Source organism: Macrosteles quadrilineatus, unplaced genomic scaffold, assembly GCF_028750875.1.
Source record: "Macrosteles quadrilineatus isolate MER2022 unplaced genomic scaffold, UCM_ALF_1.0 Scaffold_13__1_contigs__length_4303367, whole genome shotgun sequence".
Taxonomy (NCBI): Eukaryota; Metazoa; Arthropoda; class Insecta; order Hemiptera; family Cicadellidae; genus Macrosteles; species Macrosteles quadrilineatus.
Window position 1 is genome coordinate 451,580 of NW_026542606.1, and position 19,059 is coordinate 470,638.

At 36.0% G+C, this 19,059-nt stretch overlaps 1 protein-coding gene across 5 annotated transcripts in view; it reads right to left on the reverse strand.

Annotated features, from left to right (window-relative positions):
* Nucleotides 1-19,059, reverse strand: part of LOC129004934 (myelin transcription factor 1-like) — a 197,071-nt gene that overhangs the window by 58,063 nt on the left and 119,949 nt on the right. For all 5 annotated transcript variants that reach the window (XM_054433652.1, XM_054433651.1, XM_054433650.1 and 2 more), the window contains exons 4-5: nt 13,467-13,510; nt 74-1,488 (exon numbers count right to left, since the gene is read on the reverse strand). In XM_054433652.1, the coding sequence (XP_054289627.1) occupies nt 74-1,488; nt 13,467-13,510 (1,459 nt within the window). The remainder of the gene's footprint in view (nt 1-73; nt 1,489-13,466; nt 13,511-19,059) is intronic.

The window sequence follows — 19,059 nt, forward strand, 5'->3', positions numbered from 1 at the left end:
TAAATTTGCTCTGCGTCTATTATCTACATATGGGTCATAGACTAAACTGATATCAAGATAAATAGCAAGTTACCTTTGCCAATAGGTGAGAGATTGCTGCCACTGCGGCTGCCGTCCTTGTCTGCAGAGGATGTGCTACTGACGGCAGGCACCCCAGCAGCGTCTTGTATGGCGGAAGCGGCCCTGGAGCCGGCACCCGCGGGCTGCAGGATTGTGTACTGCTTGGAGTCAGGGGAAGACGCGGACACCTTGCTAGACGTCACAGCAGCAGTCTCTTCAGCTTCCACCTTGGCCGGGGTTGGTTTGAGTGGAAGTAGATGAACAGTCGAGGGTTTCTCCTCAGGACGAGGGGGAGGTGCTGCAGCCGCTGGTGGATAACCTACGAATGTCGCTCCCGCTGGGAACGGTCCTATTGGGTCCAAAGACGTTGCAATCTTCGGTTCCTTACCATCACGAAAGTTAGGTGCTGTAAACACCACTGGAGTAGAGTTCTTTCCCTTTTCAGACTTCTGAGATGTATAATGGTTTCCCAAATTTTTGGTTTTGTCTCCTTTGTCGTCTCTCTTTTTCTTCTCACCTTTTCCAGACCGCTCGTCAACTTCCATGTCAATTTCAAGGTCGTTTGAAGAGTCGTCCACTAATTCATTAAAGTCAGGCTCGTACCTCTGGCCGTTTGAGTACCTGTCGTTTGACTTAGAATCGTCATTCTTTGGCTTTGTTTTGGCTTGTGACTGTATCGAGTCACACTCATTTTCGATTTTTATCAGACTCTCTAAATAGTTTCTTTCTTGCACAGTTTTAGGTAGTTCCTTGCCTTCTCTTTGAGAGTTCGTTGGCGTTTTGTTGCTCTGAGAAGACTTGACATGCTCACTTTTCCCAGGTGGTCCGTTGGTTGAGTGAACGTCGTTTTTTGTTGCCTTCGCGTCTTGTTCCCTCAAGGTTATGACGTCTTTCAACGAGCAGGAAGAGTTGTCTCCGTTGTTGGATGATGATGTAGACGAGGTGCCATTTGCGATGTTGTTTTTCTTCTCATCAAAGAGATTTTCAAATCCTGGCTCCTCAGCATCAGCGATACCTCTGTTGTAAAACGCCAACCGAGGACCTGGCCAACTACCTGAGAGGCTCTTCAGGTCAGCCTCAGTTTCTCTTATCAGTGTCTCATTGTCAACATTTCCTTCTCCAGAATTATTGTTTGACTTTGAGGATTTCTTCGCTGGGCTCTGACTGGGTGAGGAGGACACAAACGCTCGTTTCTTCTGAGGGAGCAATACTGGCTTGGTGTCATGGTCGTCGTCATTTTGGTCGTTGTTCTTTGCACTTTTCCGCCTTCTCTTGACCGTCGTCTCGTCTACAATGACTTCTTCCTTCTTCACCATGTTTTGTCGTCGCAGGACATCAGAGTTTCTATTCTTCTGCGCTTCTGCACGTCTCTTGGCCGCCTGCGTGAGCGGACTTGATCCAGGGAGTTCAGTGACAGTGGACAGAGGCCTGAAACAGAATAATCCTTGTGAGACTAAAGGTTTGTACCTAATCGTTTTAATCAACTAAATAAAACGCGTTTAATAATTCAATATCACTATGCTAAATAATATTAGTAAACTTTCTAACTTTGCTCTAGGCCATTCTTACAAATCTAATTTAATTAACATGTTGAACTTAATTTATGAATGGCGGCTGTCATAATGACTCAATGCATTTATTAGAAAAAGTTAACGTTCTAAATACCCCCGCTACAGCAAACATTAATAGCCCATTATAAAATTTAAAAAAAATGTCAAGATTGATCAACATATCCACAAACCAGCAAACTACAACAATATACAATATTCTTTATAATAATAACACAAGAATTTTACAATTACGATTTTTGGAATTTTCTCCGTAACTAATAACCACAAAAAAAACTTTATATACTAATTTTTTTAAGCTCTTTAAATTGGTCTAGAAAGACATTGAGATTTTTTTTGAGGGTAAAAAATGAGAAACTCAATTTCAACCCAAAAAAACACCCCATAAAACCCCGATCCCATAGCCCGATCATGCTGGTTCGCAAACTCATTCAAGTTTATCCCGCCTTACACCTTCATGCCAAATTTAATCGAAATTGGACAAAAATTACTCAAGTTATCACGTTTACGGACCTATAATATGAATATATAAATTTGAACGAATAGTTTTTTTGGCCTCTAGGGACATTAAAATGAAAAAATAAATCGGTCCCGGGCCTATTCTTACCATGAGACCTACGGTAATAGCTACTTCCCTATAGGGAAACTCGCTAAAATGCGTTTCATTCTTGCATAGCTGTTTGGTATGACGTTTAAAAAAATAGCTGATTGCAAAGGGTTGCCATCAATTGTGAAATCCCCTCTGTTTACAAAAACTCGTCACTACAGCGGAATAAAAGGAAGACAAAGCCCAGCGAATTGTTTTAAACAATCAGTTCGAAAGATGAATTATTCAATCGCGGATCTTGCGGCCGGGGAGCTACAAATTAATGAATACGACCCGCTCTCGCCGACTTATCATCTGCAAAAATGTCATTTGCAATTAAAAAATGAGAGGTGGCGGCCGCGCGCCCCTACACGACATTCCAATTTTCGAGGATGCTAATTAATGCATAAATTTTTAGACGGTGTGTTTTTCAAGCCATCCATTAATTTGGCGAGCGCCCAAGATGGACAATCCGCCGCCCCTTCAGTTGCCCTCTCCCTATCCTGTCCGTCAAATCCCTCCTGAGAGTTTTTATCTCCTTAAATTTAACAATATCCTTTGTATTAATACTATTACTACAATCTAATGCACGGAGACTGTTAGATGTATCAGAAGTTAATAGGTTTCCAGTTTGTTCTAAAAATCCCTCTTAGTCTGACCTGGAATAGAGGCGGTGTTTTCTCCCCAAGCAAATCCAACTTATTGGAGTGTATTTGACAGAGATATGGTTCCTGTTACTGTGTTACTGTATTTTGAAATTGACTTATGTTCATGCACACTTATACTAAGTGAATATATATATATATAAACTGATTTGATAAATAAGGTTTCTATTGTTCTATACACTCCTTTAAACATGCAAAGAAATACCAATATTTGGGAAATTAAACTCTTCTTCAATCCCACTAAACACGAATATAAATCATCAAAATCGGTACCGACTAGCACAAGCGCAACCCTTGCACATAAACCACCACGAACAACGGCAAGACGACAGGGGACTCAACATGCCTCATAGCGTACAATAACCATAACCGGGATAATTCTCGTAGGATGTGCGTCTAACACGCAAGTCTAGGTAATTGAGTGACAAGCCGCACTCAAGAACACCTCGTTCCGCATTTTCATCATACGTTTAATACTAGAACTACCCTCACCGCTCGCTGCGACACGCACTCGCCCCTAGCGTGACGTCATGAGACAAAGGGGGTAGAGTGGGGGTACAACTTGTGTCCATGTTAATTGTGATACATGAGAGTTGCATGTGGGTGACGGTTTATGGGTTGCTACGACGGTGTTGTGCATCAGAGAAGACGGGAACGGCTGAGAAGAACGTTAATTGCACGGGAGGTTTGTTTCAAGATTATTTGTTGCATAAAGTAAAAACAATGTGTACCAACGTCCATCAACCAAAATAACAGAAACAACTATCCCAAGAAAATAGTTTAAAGGTTGGTGATTTAATTACAGCTTAAGGTGTAATAAATACATGTTTAAACTACTAACAAAACATTTAGAATTTTTAAAGGGACTATATTATTTGTAAACAATTAAAAACGGACACTATGGCGATAAACTTAATTTGTCACAGATCAACTTAAGTTTACAATCTCTCCAGGTACCAGTTTAGTACTGTATTACCTCAAGGAGAAGGGGCAAGAACAAGATGATGCTGTGTTAAACACCTCCCTCTCCTCTTTCCTCCTATCAGGTGTACAAGACATCCGTCGTGTAAGTGTTGTGTTGTGATCCGCAGCAAATTATGCTCAAGCCGCTCAGCGCCGTCAATCGCTTTACAGCTTACTGCAACACTCTTGCAGACCGATATCCACATCATCCACAACTCAATAAAACAATTTAAAATTTTATGTTTTTGTAACTTATATGTATTCATCGTTTTATTAAGTGTCTGTAACACTGTGTTAAGAAACAATTATTTCGACATATTTACCACGTTGGCAATTTTACAATTTCTTTGCGTTTTTGAATCAAACCCATGTGGCCATGGTTGGACCATTTTTACTTTATTTTAGAGTTGTGATACCATAAAAAAATATTTAACTAATTGTACTCCCAATGCGTGGGTCAGAAACTAAGTAAGTATTCTAAATTGCATTAATGACGGACTTTCTATTTTTTTTTCCTTCAGGGTATACTATCTAAATCATGTAATGTTAAACGTTGTATCTTCTATGATCTTGTTACTTTTAAGTAAGCTACTCAAAACCAAAGTCAGTTTCATGAAGGTTTTAAATGTCATTCATGGAAAATATGTCAATTAATGCTGCAGTCCCTAATGTCCTTGAACAATAAATAAATCAACACAGTAATGCAGTAACTAGTATAATTAGACACACTTTTCAAGGACATATTTTAAATTGATCAAAACTCACATACATACTTGTATTTAGAAATATTTGGTTTTTTTCGAGAAAACACTTTCATAAGTATTATTAAGTTTTCGAATGTATTCTGAGGCTTTCCGAAATAGCTTAAGACTTTGGTCTTAAAGAACAAATCCAAAGCTAATTGAGGTGTCGAGAGGAAACTTTGTTAAATTTCTTTGATTTCTCCGTCTGTCTGTCTGCAGTGCTTAAACCGGGATTACACCTCTGGAGGAAGCCGATAGCTTCTCCAGTTTAAAGTTGAGGGTGAGATTCGCCCCTTGTTCATTAGGACAGCCTCCCTATCAGCTCCGATCGTAAATTTCGGCTCGACCATGCATCATACAATTTATTCATTATCTCCATCCCCGACCCGGAGTCATGTCCTAGACCTTGGAGGCGATTAATCAATTGCTTCTTGCGAAAACAACCCTTCCCAGTTCCCTTTGACCTACGGTATTGTTTTAAATCCATTAGCCAGATTGGTATGGTACAGTGTAAAGGGGTTACGGAAGAGTTTTAAAGGATGAAAAATGAATATAATTAAGTCATTCTGGGGTGGTGGAATATATGACCTTGGAAGACTTTTAACGTAACTTATAGTGATGAGGGTTGAATATTTTAACTGAGATAACTTGTCAGTGGGGTTAACACGCCTTAGTATTATAATAATACTGCACGGTTGTCAAAATCAACGTTATTATGTTTTGGTTTATTAATTTTAAACCTCATCTACCCGTCACCATACACAATTGGCCTGTGAGCTGATCAAATGAGAGTGAAGTACAGAGTTAGTACGGTAGCTGACCCAGTCAGTGGTGACCAAAGTGAGGTCCCAGCCCAGAAATATCTTGCTTGTCATCACAAGACGTTACCTCTAAGCAACAGTGTTCGGTGTGTTGTACTTTTATTTATTCTGATGATATTAAAAAATTAACTATCCTAAAAAAGTGCAATAAAAATAATGAATGAACTGGAAAAAACCCTAAAATCACTAAACATCAACTAAATATTGAAGAAACTTAACCTCATAAAAGTAAGTACATACAACATACTTATTTAAAGATAAAATCAACTGTAAGACCTCTTATACGATATCAAAAGCCCCGGAAAGATTGTGTAATCTATACACCCACGGGACTGTAGATAATCCAGTGAACAATGTAAACAGTGCATTGTGGACCAGATATTAACATCCCTAATCTGAGATCAGCGGGTAGCGCCGCAGGCTGCCGTAGACATTCCATCATCGGCGGGGATGGAGGGGGGGTCCCACTTTGTACAACCCTATAATTAGCTACGTTCTAGGCCTAATGACTGAACATCTCAGAACACTGGCTTGCCGTGGCGTGTTGCGCTCTCTTTAATTATATCTAACCCCCTACCCTCCACTACACCAATGACGTACGGCCCGGCGCAAGTTGCCTGGAGACATATCAACATAAGTATGATTTATCGAGAGCTTTACTCGTCTTGGTGCCCCTTTGCCCCGCTTTCTCGGCTGTTTTTCTTGAACTCCTAAACTGTATTTCGAACATTTTTGTTATTACAGTAAATATACCTTACATTTTATCCAAAGATTGGGATGTATTATTTGTTATTGTTTTTAGGTTTACACAATTGTTATGTTATTCCTGTGCAAATGCTATAAAATTAAACAATGTAAGATACGAGGGCAAATTCTTAATTTTATTACTTGTTAAGATAGCATACACCTTTCAGTCACGGTAGTAAATAGATGACTTAATATTCCATTTGATTTTCATACTGCAAATCAGGATACATATTTACTGCCAACATTCTTAACCAATGAAGTTTTTGCTGATTAAAACATCTTCTCATCGAATCACTGTGGATCTTTCAAAGAGGAACTATCGTAGTGCCTCCTTACTCTATACAAAACGAACGACGTTTTAGCTTACAAATTGTAGTAATATAAACAAGATAAACAGAGTCAGGTGTGGGGCACTTTAATGGCCCAAAAACATCTCGGGGCTGTTTTTTGGCCATAGTTGAGCAGAGTGTTGTAATCTGGAGTGCCCCCGGGGCCATAAATCCCCCCCCCCCGGAGATAAAACCACACAGATGAAGACATCCCCTACCACCCCCTGACGTAACAGACTCATCAAAACACATTCTTCAGCTGTGGACAAGCAGATTGGGAGTGGTGGGCGAAGAGGCGAAGGCGAGTTGATGTTTACCTATTCTAAACGTTACACTAGATATAAGTAATTTAAGCAAATTCTATAATAAAACCTTCATGAAGGGTTACAGATAAGTTTTAAGAATGGTAAAAACTGTTATTTCTGAAGACCCAAGTGAATATGTAACCAAGAATGGCAGCAAAAAACGTTTCTGGATACCAATTTTATTTTTAGCCTTTTCTATATTTTTTCAACTAGTATTAACTTTGTGTTTCATTATGCAATTGATGTATGATACAGTATGTTGTAAATAAGCAGTTCTTTGACTGGCCTCCTGTCGAGGGCCAATATAGGATTAATTTAGAATAGTCATTTCGCTCAAAAACGGGAGTAGTTGATCAAACTCAATTTCGCTGCTCCTGCAATATATTTTGAATAACTTTGTTAAAAGCCACGTGACACCTATACACGCCGAATAGATCAAATATTTTTGAGTGTACTTATCTCATTATTTGTTTTGGTGGAAAGTGAAAGAATCACGATTAATTGAACAGTATGTCAATTAAAATGTACAACTGCATATCAATGCCTGCTACATGGCATTTTCGTATAAAACCCGTATGAAAACTCGTATAAAACCCCGTATAAAAACTTGAAAATCTAACTTGCCTCCACTTACAACATTACTTATAGCAAAGTCCTAGCAGAGAACTACGCGTAATGATTACACGAATGCCTTTGTGACCTTAACTCGTTTCCCAATTCTTTCAAGGTACAGCAAAGAGACCGCTAGAATCTCTATACTAAGCAAATGTTTGAATCAAAAGAATTCTTTTGAAACTGAAATAAAAACTTGAGAAGTAAAACAGAAAAGTGTTATTGATCCAGACATTGTTGAGATACCTGGAGAGTCGAGGGTTTGGACAGGGGGGAGGAGTAGGAGAGTTTTGAAATTAAAAGTTTTAGGTCCAGGAGAGGTGAGCTGTCCTTGTTAGACGGCTAAGCGTCATTTCAAGCGGTTTTGGACACAGAATAATCAATTATCTCTTAAATGGCATTGACGTATTTAATGGTTTAACCACTCCTAGCATAAAACCGATTGAATCTGAAACTGGTGTAGTTTAACCTATGAATTGTAATAGAAATATAATAACGTAAAGCAGAGTGCTTCTAATAATGATATATGATGGACCTCTTAATTTGCTGCAGTTATTGCATAGAAAAAGATGTTTTAAATAACATTTACCAAATAATTAGGGTAGAATGTTCTGCCAACTAATCCAAATCAATTAAAAAGTACATAGTACACTTACACATAGTAGTTGAACGAATAATGAGTTCTGTGAGTTTGAACTTTTTATTAACTTACTATACGTATAATGTGTGGATTAACTTATTGGAAAATTACAGCTAGTACGGTAATTTGTGAATTACAATAGCTTCTTTATTTAAAATAATGATTATGATTTGAACAATGGAAATACATTTTTAAGCTTTTTGTTTTTGGTTTGTTGTATGTTTCAGACAAGAAAACAATACAAAAATACGTATTGAAATATTCCATGGTTTAATGGTTAGTACGTAGGCATATTACAAAATGACGCTCCATTTGCATTGCATGTCAAAATCTGCCAGCCGACATTATTATTGTATTAAAACTCTAAAAAAATAATACATTTACGTGTGTTTTTAAGTGGATTCTGTATTTTCATTTATAAGATAGCCAACCTCAACAACCTACACGTAGTAAAAATAACCACATACTGTTTATCAATTACCACTATTGCCACTATTGTCGTGTATGTGGCGCTGAAAGAATATTACCTTAACCGTATGGCCGTGGCGTGGCGGGATGGCGTGCTTTAGGTCTGGGGTGCAGCTGTGAGTGTATGTGTGTGTGATTTTATGTTAGGGAAATAAATTCATGTAATTTCTTTAGACCTATTTGTTTATTGTAAACTTTGTTGTTTTATTTTGTTAATGTTTTATTATTATTGTTAGTTATTTAGAGGTTAATTGTAAGAAAGGACCGTGAGGTCCTAATTTCGCCTCAATAAAGAAGGATTTTTATTTCATCGTCTTAACAAATGAGATTTGAAATATTCTGAAATACAATTTTTCACAATGATGAGGTAATATAGGTAACCACAAAGATAAAGGGTTATTTTTATTTTCTGGGCCCGTGGTTGAGATAATACGTTATAATGATTTGAAACATGTCATACAAAAATATCTCTTCGACCATATCAGCCCGTATTGATCGAATATCCCGTATCTTTTAGAGATGTAGTCTCCAAATCGTTAAGGTGTACTGAGGAATTTAAATTACAATTTATACATTACCAAGCAAATTGAGTTACAGCGTTTTAAATAATTCCCCAATAAACTTTTCAAACACACACAATACCTGAATAGTGTCAACGCACAACTAAAGCACAAGTTTAAAAATACCTACGAAAACATTTAATTTCAAAATATACATGTGTATGCGGAAAGATATACGTAAAACCTTGTATAAAAATAACTCAAAAGAGATAAATATTTAGTGAAGTGCAAAATACGGGTGTTTCGATGTCGGTTCACGCCTGATGTTTTGAAGGAGAAAATTTGTACTCCAAGGCAGACTTTCAGGCCTCAGCTTTCTTAGCAAGTTTCCAACTTGGAGAAAAAGTTAGTTAAAAGTTTGGTGAGCCCTGGATCAATACCAGGCCGATCTACAGCGCTGCTAGCTGCTCGCATAACGTCCACCCGTTCAGCGTGCAACGCCATAACGGACGAGAGGAGCATTTCCAATAACATTTTGATTTTTTGAAAATATTTATACAGTGTTTCTTTTTATGAAAAATTAAATAATTACGAATACTGGTACCTCGAGTCCCTTTTTAATGACATCATTCGTGTTGCTTTACTTAATTATCGATCAGCTAATGTAAATTGTACTATAAGATATCTGTGAGTTTTAGTGTTTCTGAGAATTTGAGAATTTATTGCAAATAAGCCTCAACATGGTGATTTCGCAGGTCAAATAGAGTATTTTATGTAGGGCTACGGTTTTCTTGCCTTCAACAGGATCCGCTTTCCTCGAATCATTGAATTTCTATTAATAGTTGATTTGTTAGGCACTAGAATGATACCTGGAAACGTAATATCAAACTTTTCTATGTGTTAAATAGCTGATTAAAACAAATTTACAATACATACTCAATACATACTACTTATAAGCTTGTGAAAACACAATGTTCTGTCTTATTCACAATAAATTCCCAATAACACTGAATCTCATAGATGACGAAGCAACGATGACAATGAAGTAATGACAACAGGAATACGAAAATATATGCTGGTTTTTTCGTTAAAAATTGTGTGACTGTTCTTGTAATTTGGGTTACTTAGAAAACACCCTGTATAGTTCAAAATACGTAGAGTATAGGGGTTTCGTATTTAGTTAATAAGGTTTTAAAAGTGAGATTTGTAATCAAAGGAAGAGCTGTATTTATAAAATGTAAATTCGAGAGGTCTTTTGTTTTTGTGTTTGTAAAACCTGACGGTGAATCAATGATAATTTGTTGGTAATTAGTAGGAAACATATTCATTATAAATTTTATTAAAATACACATTTTCGTTACCTCTAACAAAGTAAACCCACAATTTCCAACTTTCGTTTTTAAATAACCTAATGTTATTTAAATGGATTTAATTGTATATCAATTCAGGCACATGGAAATTCGCTTAGTCTGCAGGTTCGCTGTGGCATCATGTATTTATTCTGGTATTCATTTTGTTCATTAGGCAATTCTCTAGGTTTACGTTGTTAAATTAAATTAGAGAGGTCTTCTTGGTAGCTAAAGCAACAAATTGAGCTCATCAAAGTTTACTAGGACATAACGAAAACTTGAAAATGTTTTCTTTCACACTATGTTTTCATAGCCCCATTTGTTGCTTTAGGCAGAGTAACATTATTTGCACTTTTTGCTACGGCGTTGGAGCTGGAGATGCCTTTGCCGGTCATTTAATACAGTTTTTTTGTTTTATATTTTAGAGCCCCTTAGGCAACAGTGCTATTGTAGTAGTGTAATGGTCTCTCGAAATCAACCGTAGTATATAAATAATGAATAAAATAAGGCATTATGCCAATCCTCACTCTATTCAGAAGTATTATCACCCTCATGTGAACATAAAAAATAATGCCAGGTACATAATTTAATAAAGTTGTTTATGAAGCTAATCTATAGAGAGAGTGATACAAATATCCACTGGAGTAAACCAATGATCACTGCTTTTGAAATTCATTTTCTTACAGTAACTGAACAGTAATTTAAATATAGTTTAACGAATAGCTTTTATTACCTATCAGACTATACATTAAAAAAAAAATTATGTACGTTTCATATCACATAGACATAAGACTTTTTTAAGTCTTTGAAATCCATTAATGATAATCACTTAGTAAGCCATTTTTATTAGAATCTGTTAAAATCACTTACAAAAGACTCTTGCATATTGGAAAAGTGTAGATGGAGCAAACAAGAAATCAACTGATATATAAATCACATATACAAAGCCGGACACCTCCCAAGTGTATGAACGGCGTGGCGCTACACCAGAGGGTAGATTTCGATCTGCCCCCAAATCTCGTCCGTAAATCCTTCATACCTGGAGTGGTCCGATTAAACAGAGATCGCAAGTTTCTTTGCGACTCCTAAATCAAGCAAACATATCTGGAAACGATAAATCCTTGCTGCCGATTGCTTCTTTGGAACCGTTAGAGGGAGTGGTGTGAGGGATGGAAAAGGGGGTTTAAAGTGCTGAATACACAAGGAAGTGAACTGGGGTTTGTAAAAGTTGCAGTCCGAAATTGAATTTGTTTTGGTCCAGTATGGGAGCAAATAATATGTTTTTTTTAATAAATTAAAATTAAATTGAATTTTTTGAATCAATATTTGAAAGTGTTCCCATTTATTAGTGTTATATGAAAAATTTAAACAAATTTTACATTTTACAGACAGCTAAATATCAACCACCACATTTCATGTACAATCGTTTAAAGATTTTTTTTATTTTGGATCGAATCACTACTTCGTTTTCACACAAAAATCACGGGATAATTTATTTCAAAACAAGAATCTATGTACTTATAAAAAGTCAAGTATATATTAAGTATATGGTTCCAGTAACCAGCCATACTTAATTTTAAATGTGTGTGGTATTGGTCAATTAATTGAAATCCTATAAAAGATGATTAATCTACAACAGGTCTAGGCTGATGTATCAGTCATGTAAAATACGACCACGGTTCTATATTATAATGGAATAAAAAATCAATTCACACATTACAAATAAAGTTGTGTTTTAACATTCTGTACGTATTGTTTGTGTTTAGAAGTCTGATGGGACAAAATCTGGTAACTTATTGACGTTCAGATTGAACATAGGCGCAGTAAAGCAAGCAAACTCATTTCCAAAATTGACTTTGCTGGCGATTAGGCTTAGAAAGTTTCAATCATAAATTCAAGTTGCGTTTCCGTATTTGCCTAGCGCTCATAAAGCTGTTGTTTTTGCAATTATGTTCACGCGAACCTCTTCCCCTGCTCTACGACACCCCCCTTAAGGATTTCCCCTCCTTTGATAAATCAGAGCCTGTCAAGGACTTATGTGTCCAGCTAACGCCTAGCGCTTCGACAGAAATCTATATCTCAAGGTTTTTGCTGACGGAAGTGAAATGCACATTACAAGAAGAATCACGATTAGTCACGGATAGTTGACAAAAGGTTCCAGTTGTAAGTCATCAGGAGCTAGTTAACAGTTAACTTTTACTAATGGGATCTTATTACGTTAAGCTCAATGCTTTCGAATTAAGTTCTTGCTCAAAATAAATTATTTATTACCAACTGAAACAATTTACTTCTTCGAATCAAGCCTTTTGGATATTCTAACTGAAAAGGGGTCTTAACTAAATAATAAAAACTAAACCATACCTTTGACACTTATCCAAAAATTGATTTTAAATCTAACATTAAAATCACTTGAATTGGCTGAGTTCTCATCCAATACACAAACGTATACATCCCCATATATATATGGAAATGTTAGAACAACGTGTGTAAAAATATAGATCTACAAATGAATTATTGTCAAAGATTATATTTAAACGCTTCAATTAGACGCAACTATTTCATAAGATCTCGATCCACGTACAATGCTGCCCTCGATAACTAGCTGCATTCAGACATAAACGTGCTGATTGACACAAAAGTCGCACATTTACATAATTTACGGCCGCTTTTACGCCTTTTGGCTCCGACTTTTACGCGTTTCGCTCTGTCGACGTCGCGGCTTACACTGTCGTAACCCCTGTTTAGCATTTACACCAGCGATTACGGCACCAGACTCAATAACGACTGCATTCACTGAATCATTGTTCCACTTTAACTCTTCTAGTGAAAACTTTGTTTCATGTTTGAGGAAGCTACAAAGTTGTTGTTGACAAGATACGAATGCAACAGTTTTGTAAGCTTATTTTGGATTTGTTATTATAAAGATAAACTTATACAGCAAAATATCAAGGTACTGAAGGTTTAAATATTTATTTGTTTATAATTACATCGATTAATTGTTCGTGAACCGTGGAATTAAGTTCAAATAATTATAAATTATCAAAAGTATTATTACACACTTTTAACGTGTAATTCTAATAAAAGTAGGTCTATAGCAAATTGGTACTCACTGATCTTCGTGCAATCGACTATTTAGTTCTCCCCTTTCGTCTGCCTGTAAAAAACCAACTATTAGCTATTTTTACCCACTACACAAACCGCACAAAAAGCACAGGAACGATGAAAATGCTAAAGCTAATACGAACTAATAAAAACGGCACAATTTCCAAAACACAACGCACTGAAAATACACATGCATTGATTAGGAAATAGCAAAAGCTTGACAAACAAACCACGCAATAAGAATAATCCGTCAAAACATTCAACACGGAAAACGTGAAATCAAAACCAACCACGGATGAAATCCAAGCGTTTTCCACATGGTTGGGACCGATCGGAGGGAAAACATATTTTTATCTGAGGAGAAAGGATCTGGATTAGAGTGATTCAGTTTTCCGAACGATCGCGCACCGGAACCGCCAGACATTGACACGTCACTGATGGATGTCGTGACGTCACTTCCGGTGTTTCCACCGTATTTCCGGTGGCACACACGCCCCAACAATTAATACACCCCGTGATCTAGAGGGCTGTTGTGTTTTATCAACTTGGGTGCTTGACAACCACTACAGTAGCTCTTGATTGAGTTCTCTCATCTGATATTGGTTCTAAGTTTTCTCTCTCGCAACATTTGTGTTACGGGTACGTATTTTTCTTTTGGTTTATTTTTGTACTTTCTTTCTTTTGGTTTATTGTCTAGCTTATATTTGTCTTGTGAAATGAAAAAAAAACTAACATATGATTTTGTTATGTTGTTATTACTATTATTTTGTATCATATGGGTTGCTCTTATTATGAAAAGTTGTTACTTAATTTCATTCACATTATTTATGCCTATATAGTAAGTATTACTAAGCATTACTATATAGTTAAGTATTACTATTGTGTATAATATACAATCACTTTTATAGATCAAGTTTTGCAAGCGACATTAAATACAATATAAATAAAGGTAGGCTTATAAAAGTTGATGTATTAATAATATTTGTATGTATACATTGATTATTTGGGTTAAAGTATGTATATTCATCATTGTCGTTTCCTCACTTTTAGTATTTTATAACAGGTTATATATTTTCGTCTTTTTTATGTTATGTATTTATTACTAATCCTGTTTTTATAAAAAAAAAAAATTAAAATTTAATTATTTATAATGAAATGAATAAGTGTATAAATTTATTACATAGACCTAAAACAAATAAAAATAATAACATGTGTGTTAGCAATAGCTATGCTCATAAAAGCGTAAATAGCCACCTAATATATTAAATAACACTTTTTAAACATATTTGATAAAATTTGACAAAAAGTAATAACAGTTTAATACCCTATCAAGTGAAGCGGGGGGTTTAATGAGTTAATACCCGGGGTGCAAAGTCAGTGGATGTTTTTATGTGCGGTGCGCGGTGCGCCCAACTTAACGGCCGCAGTATAAGTACATGGACCATGTAATCAGATAGCTTTCCTCTATGTTGTCAAGCAGATGCTTACTTACCTCCCCTCCCTCCCCCCATCCACAAATTGCCCTACAATACTCGTTACTGGGCTAATCGAGCGCGCAGCAGCCACAGAACGCAATCTTGTCACTTCCTTCACCCTTTGTCTCATTTTTGGAGGGATTATCGAGTCAAGTGGTTTTTTATTTCGGGTTCAAAAGATGCTAGGGGTTAATAATTGATGGTTTGAATTGAGTAAGTTTTGATTTTGTGATGATTTAGTTTTCTATTTTAATACGTTACATAGTGGATTTTATTTAGTTATTAATACTATTTATTCTATAAAATGAAATTGCTTTGGAACCTTTAAGAAATTTTTCATGTCAGAGAAGGATTCCAATTATACCGTCGGAGAAGGATTTGTTGGGTTTTTACCTAAATTAAGTTAATACTTCGTAAATCTTCTAACAGTGTTATTTTTATATAAAAATTCACATTGTAAATTACAAAAAAAATCACCAAATTTAACTTCAAACACCGACAATATAAAATAAAAATGTGTATACCTTGATTTCTACTTCCATCTCCCTCCGATTTGTTTATCTTCTCAAACTCAAGGGAATATAAACTGATTATTTCCCGTTAAAAACCTATTGATACTTCCACATTAATCCAATAAGACTTAAAACAATCACGACAAAGGTTACTTATTTCTTTCTGCCCAAGCCCCGTACAGTTCGCGGTCCCAAGGACTGATGCGGTTTTAAAATCCTCTTTAGCTAAGTACCTCCTCCGTAGGAAGTGTCGTCAACTTTTTAATCTCCTCAGCCTCAGATGTCGATCCTTTGTCCAGCAGATTACGAATTCCGAGTCGTTCTTTTTGTTTTATTGCATCCACCTTGTCCTGCAGGAGTTGTAAATGATATTACAAGGATCCCATTGTGTCGACCCTTCATAATCCGCTTGTCACGAGCCCTTCATTTGTTGCGTACTTTCAACTTCCTCTTTCTTCCTGGAAATAATCGTTTGTGATCTGTTTTCAATGTGTTTACAATTTAAGAAACAATTATAAAGTGTAACAGATATTATTCGTTTGGAAAGCATTGATATTATTAAGTTTATACAAAGACAAAAATATTGGTGAATTATACGAACTCAACGCTTGTATTTTTGTGTACTTTTCTTATTTTTCAAATAACTCGAACAAAAATATTTTCGTGTTAAAGGTATAAACTTGGGTACTGGGGTTTCAAAGGATACATTTCTTTATGGTTACACTCTTTACTCTCTGAATGAAAGTATAAAAAAGTCTATATTACTCGATACTCAAGTACGACGTCCAATAGATCACACACTTCATCAAAATAATGACGTAAGGTGTATTAATAATATGTTTTTATTGTTACATAAGAGATATTTTAATAAATATTTAAAAGTCCATTAAAATTATTAAAAATAAAATTACTCAATTCTTAAATTATATTTAACGGCCTGCAAAGAATTATACGAAATGGCTCATAATTTAATCCTACGCACAAACGCCCTCCTGGATACACAAAACACACTGATTCAACCCGGGTAGACTAATAATAATCGGTGATATAATCGGCGGATATGTCGCAGCGCCCCCTCCCCCCCCCTGGGTCAGATTGATGATCCTCTGATAGGCGAACGTCTCCCCGGAGTGTCGTTGGTTTCTTTCTATTTCCTCATCTCCAGATCGCGAGCAATTCGCATTATCCGCTCGACTAGACACAGTAAACGCCTCAGACGCTAGAGCAGCCATTGCCAGCCTCCTCAGGTAGGCCTGGTGGTCCGTGTCGTACTTAGAGTGAGTTATTGCGACGTTATAGAGGGTTGAGATTTTAATTGGAGACTTCTTGAGGATTAAAGCCAGTAAAACTGTTAGAATGAAGGTAATTTGCTAAAAAATTTACTGTTTCTCTTTCTTTAATACACTACCTTGTAATGGACAAGATTAGGGATCGTTAATGAGCATTGTAGTGGGCATAAATTTTACGAAATTAGTTTACTTGACTCATACATGATCAATGTTCAAACAAATGAAATCTGAAAATTAAAGCCATATATTAGTGACACATTTTTTAACGTGTTAGGTTTCTTCAAGGTAAATCACAAATTAATAACATTTTAAACAAATAGTTGCCAAAAATGAAACTGTTGTATTAAATAAGCTTTTTAATGTGTGTACACTGATTTGTTTGATTCGATAGCTTCTGTTTGAATAGCGTTTAAATGTTATTTAGAAAGTGTTGTATTTAAATCTTTTGGCAATTATCGTTCAGGTTTTTGAGTGTGCAGAATCAGTTTTATAGCTAACTTGAACGTTTTCTACATAACGCGTATGTAATTAAATAACTACTTTTTATAATAAGGGCAACCCATATAATACTAATTAATAATAATAACATACAAATTCTGTTGTTGGTTCCATGTTATCGCCAGAGTTATTTAAAAAGTAAGCTAAACAATAAAACCAAAAGAAATAAAGTACAAAAATAAACTAAAGGAAAAATACATAACACAAATGTTGCGTGAGAGAAAACTTTAGAACCAATATCAGATGAGAGAACTCAATCAAGAGCTACTGTAGTGGTTGTCAAGAGCCCAGTTTGATAAACTTTACAAAATATGTAATACTAACTCCTTTGAATGGTAAACAATTTATGTACCAAACAACAAAATCATTCTTCGTAGACTGGGTTCTGAATTTGATTTTTTTTTGTAATAAATACTCTGTGGAAAGTAATATTAAATACTATAATGACAAGGAAAACTAAAATAAGAATATGAACGCCTTACGTTTTCAACAGTTTTCCCTATATCCAAAGTCGTAAAATGCTTCTAAGGTTTTATCCAGGATTTAAGGACCCTCCACTAAGGATCAGCCAGGCTCCTAGTGTCACTCCAGTGATGCTAATCAACTTTGAATATTTCATTAGGTTTCTTTGCCCCCTTCCCGCTCCCCCTTTGTTCTCCCTTAATTTATTCCCAACTCTCAGTTGCGTCATTCATTACAAACAACGTGAAGTGAGAAATTGCGGCCAGGTACGTGACGTCACACACTAGTGTATTCTGACGTATCTGTGAATAGTTTGAAGCCTGATGTTATAGTTTTTGTCACACCATGTCATTGTTTAGCCTCAGTCTTACGTCGTACAAAGTCACGATACATGTTTCTCAATTTGAGATGTTTAGCCTAAGTAGTAATTTGCATCAGGTTCAAATGATATAAAATGTAGGTAATATAAATGTAAGGGTACTGAACATACTTTTCTTCATCCATTGGAATAACATTATTGTTTTGGCTAATTTAAGCTGTCATAACATTTACTAAGGAAGTTTGAAAAATATAAATAATTCTATGTTGCAAAGAACTCCCATAAAACGTGTGTTGGTTTCAAAAGCCATTTTCATAAATGAGAAAACGATAATCAGTACATATTGAAAAACAAGGTCCATCGGCACCGGTTGGAAAACACAACCACACATTCACAACGCTAGTCATACTTCCTACAACAAAATTAATTCCAAAAGATCAAAACGCCGTTAACAGGTCCCCTAATCTGCATACAGTCGTTTGTTGGGCTAACAGAGCGATTTATCCAAGGGGTGTTGCATCAGATAGCCCTGTCAATAAATGTAAAGTATCACGCACCCCCGTAACTGACCAACCACCTGTAGCACTAGAGGGAGAGGGGAGTGTAGTGGGGGGTGATTTGCTTATCCGATCACGCTGAAGAGTTGATGTTGATGTCCGTCGATCAACGGGGTTGGATGTGGGTCAGGGGTGCTCCTAGGGGTGGGAATTTTTCTGGGTCGTTTGAATTACAGGCGTTTTTTAAGCCATGGCATTAAGATAATACCATATTTAACGTAAGACGATCCAAACAAACAATACAAGTTGAAAAGAAAACTATAGTAATGCAATCTAAATATGTCTGGCCGTTTTTAGTTCCTCATAAAAATGACTCCTACATTAGATATAGTAAAATAAAAGAAGCAGTTTTTATTTCAATCGTGTATTCAAGAGTCAGAAGAGCACCATTATTGATATAACTTTAATTATGGTTCGTCGTATTGAAAAACTGGAATAATTTATGTCAATGGCCTTTTTGTACTTGACAAATAGCTCACTTAATCTTGG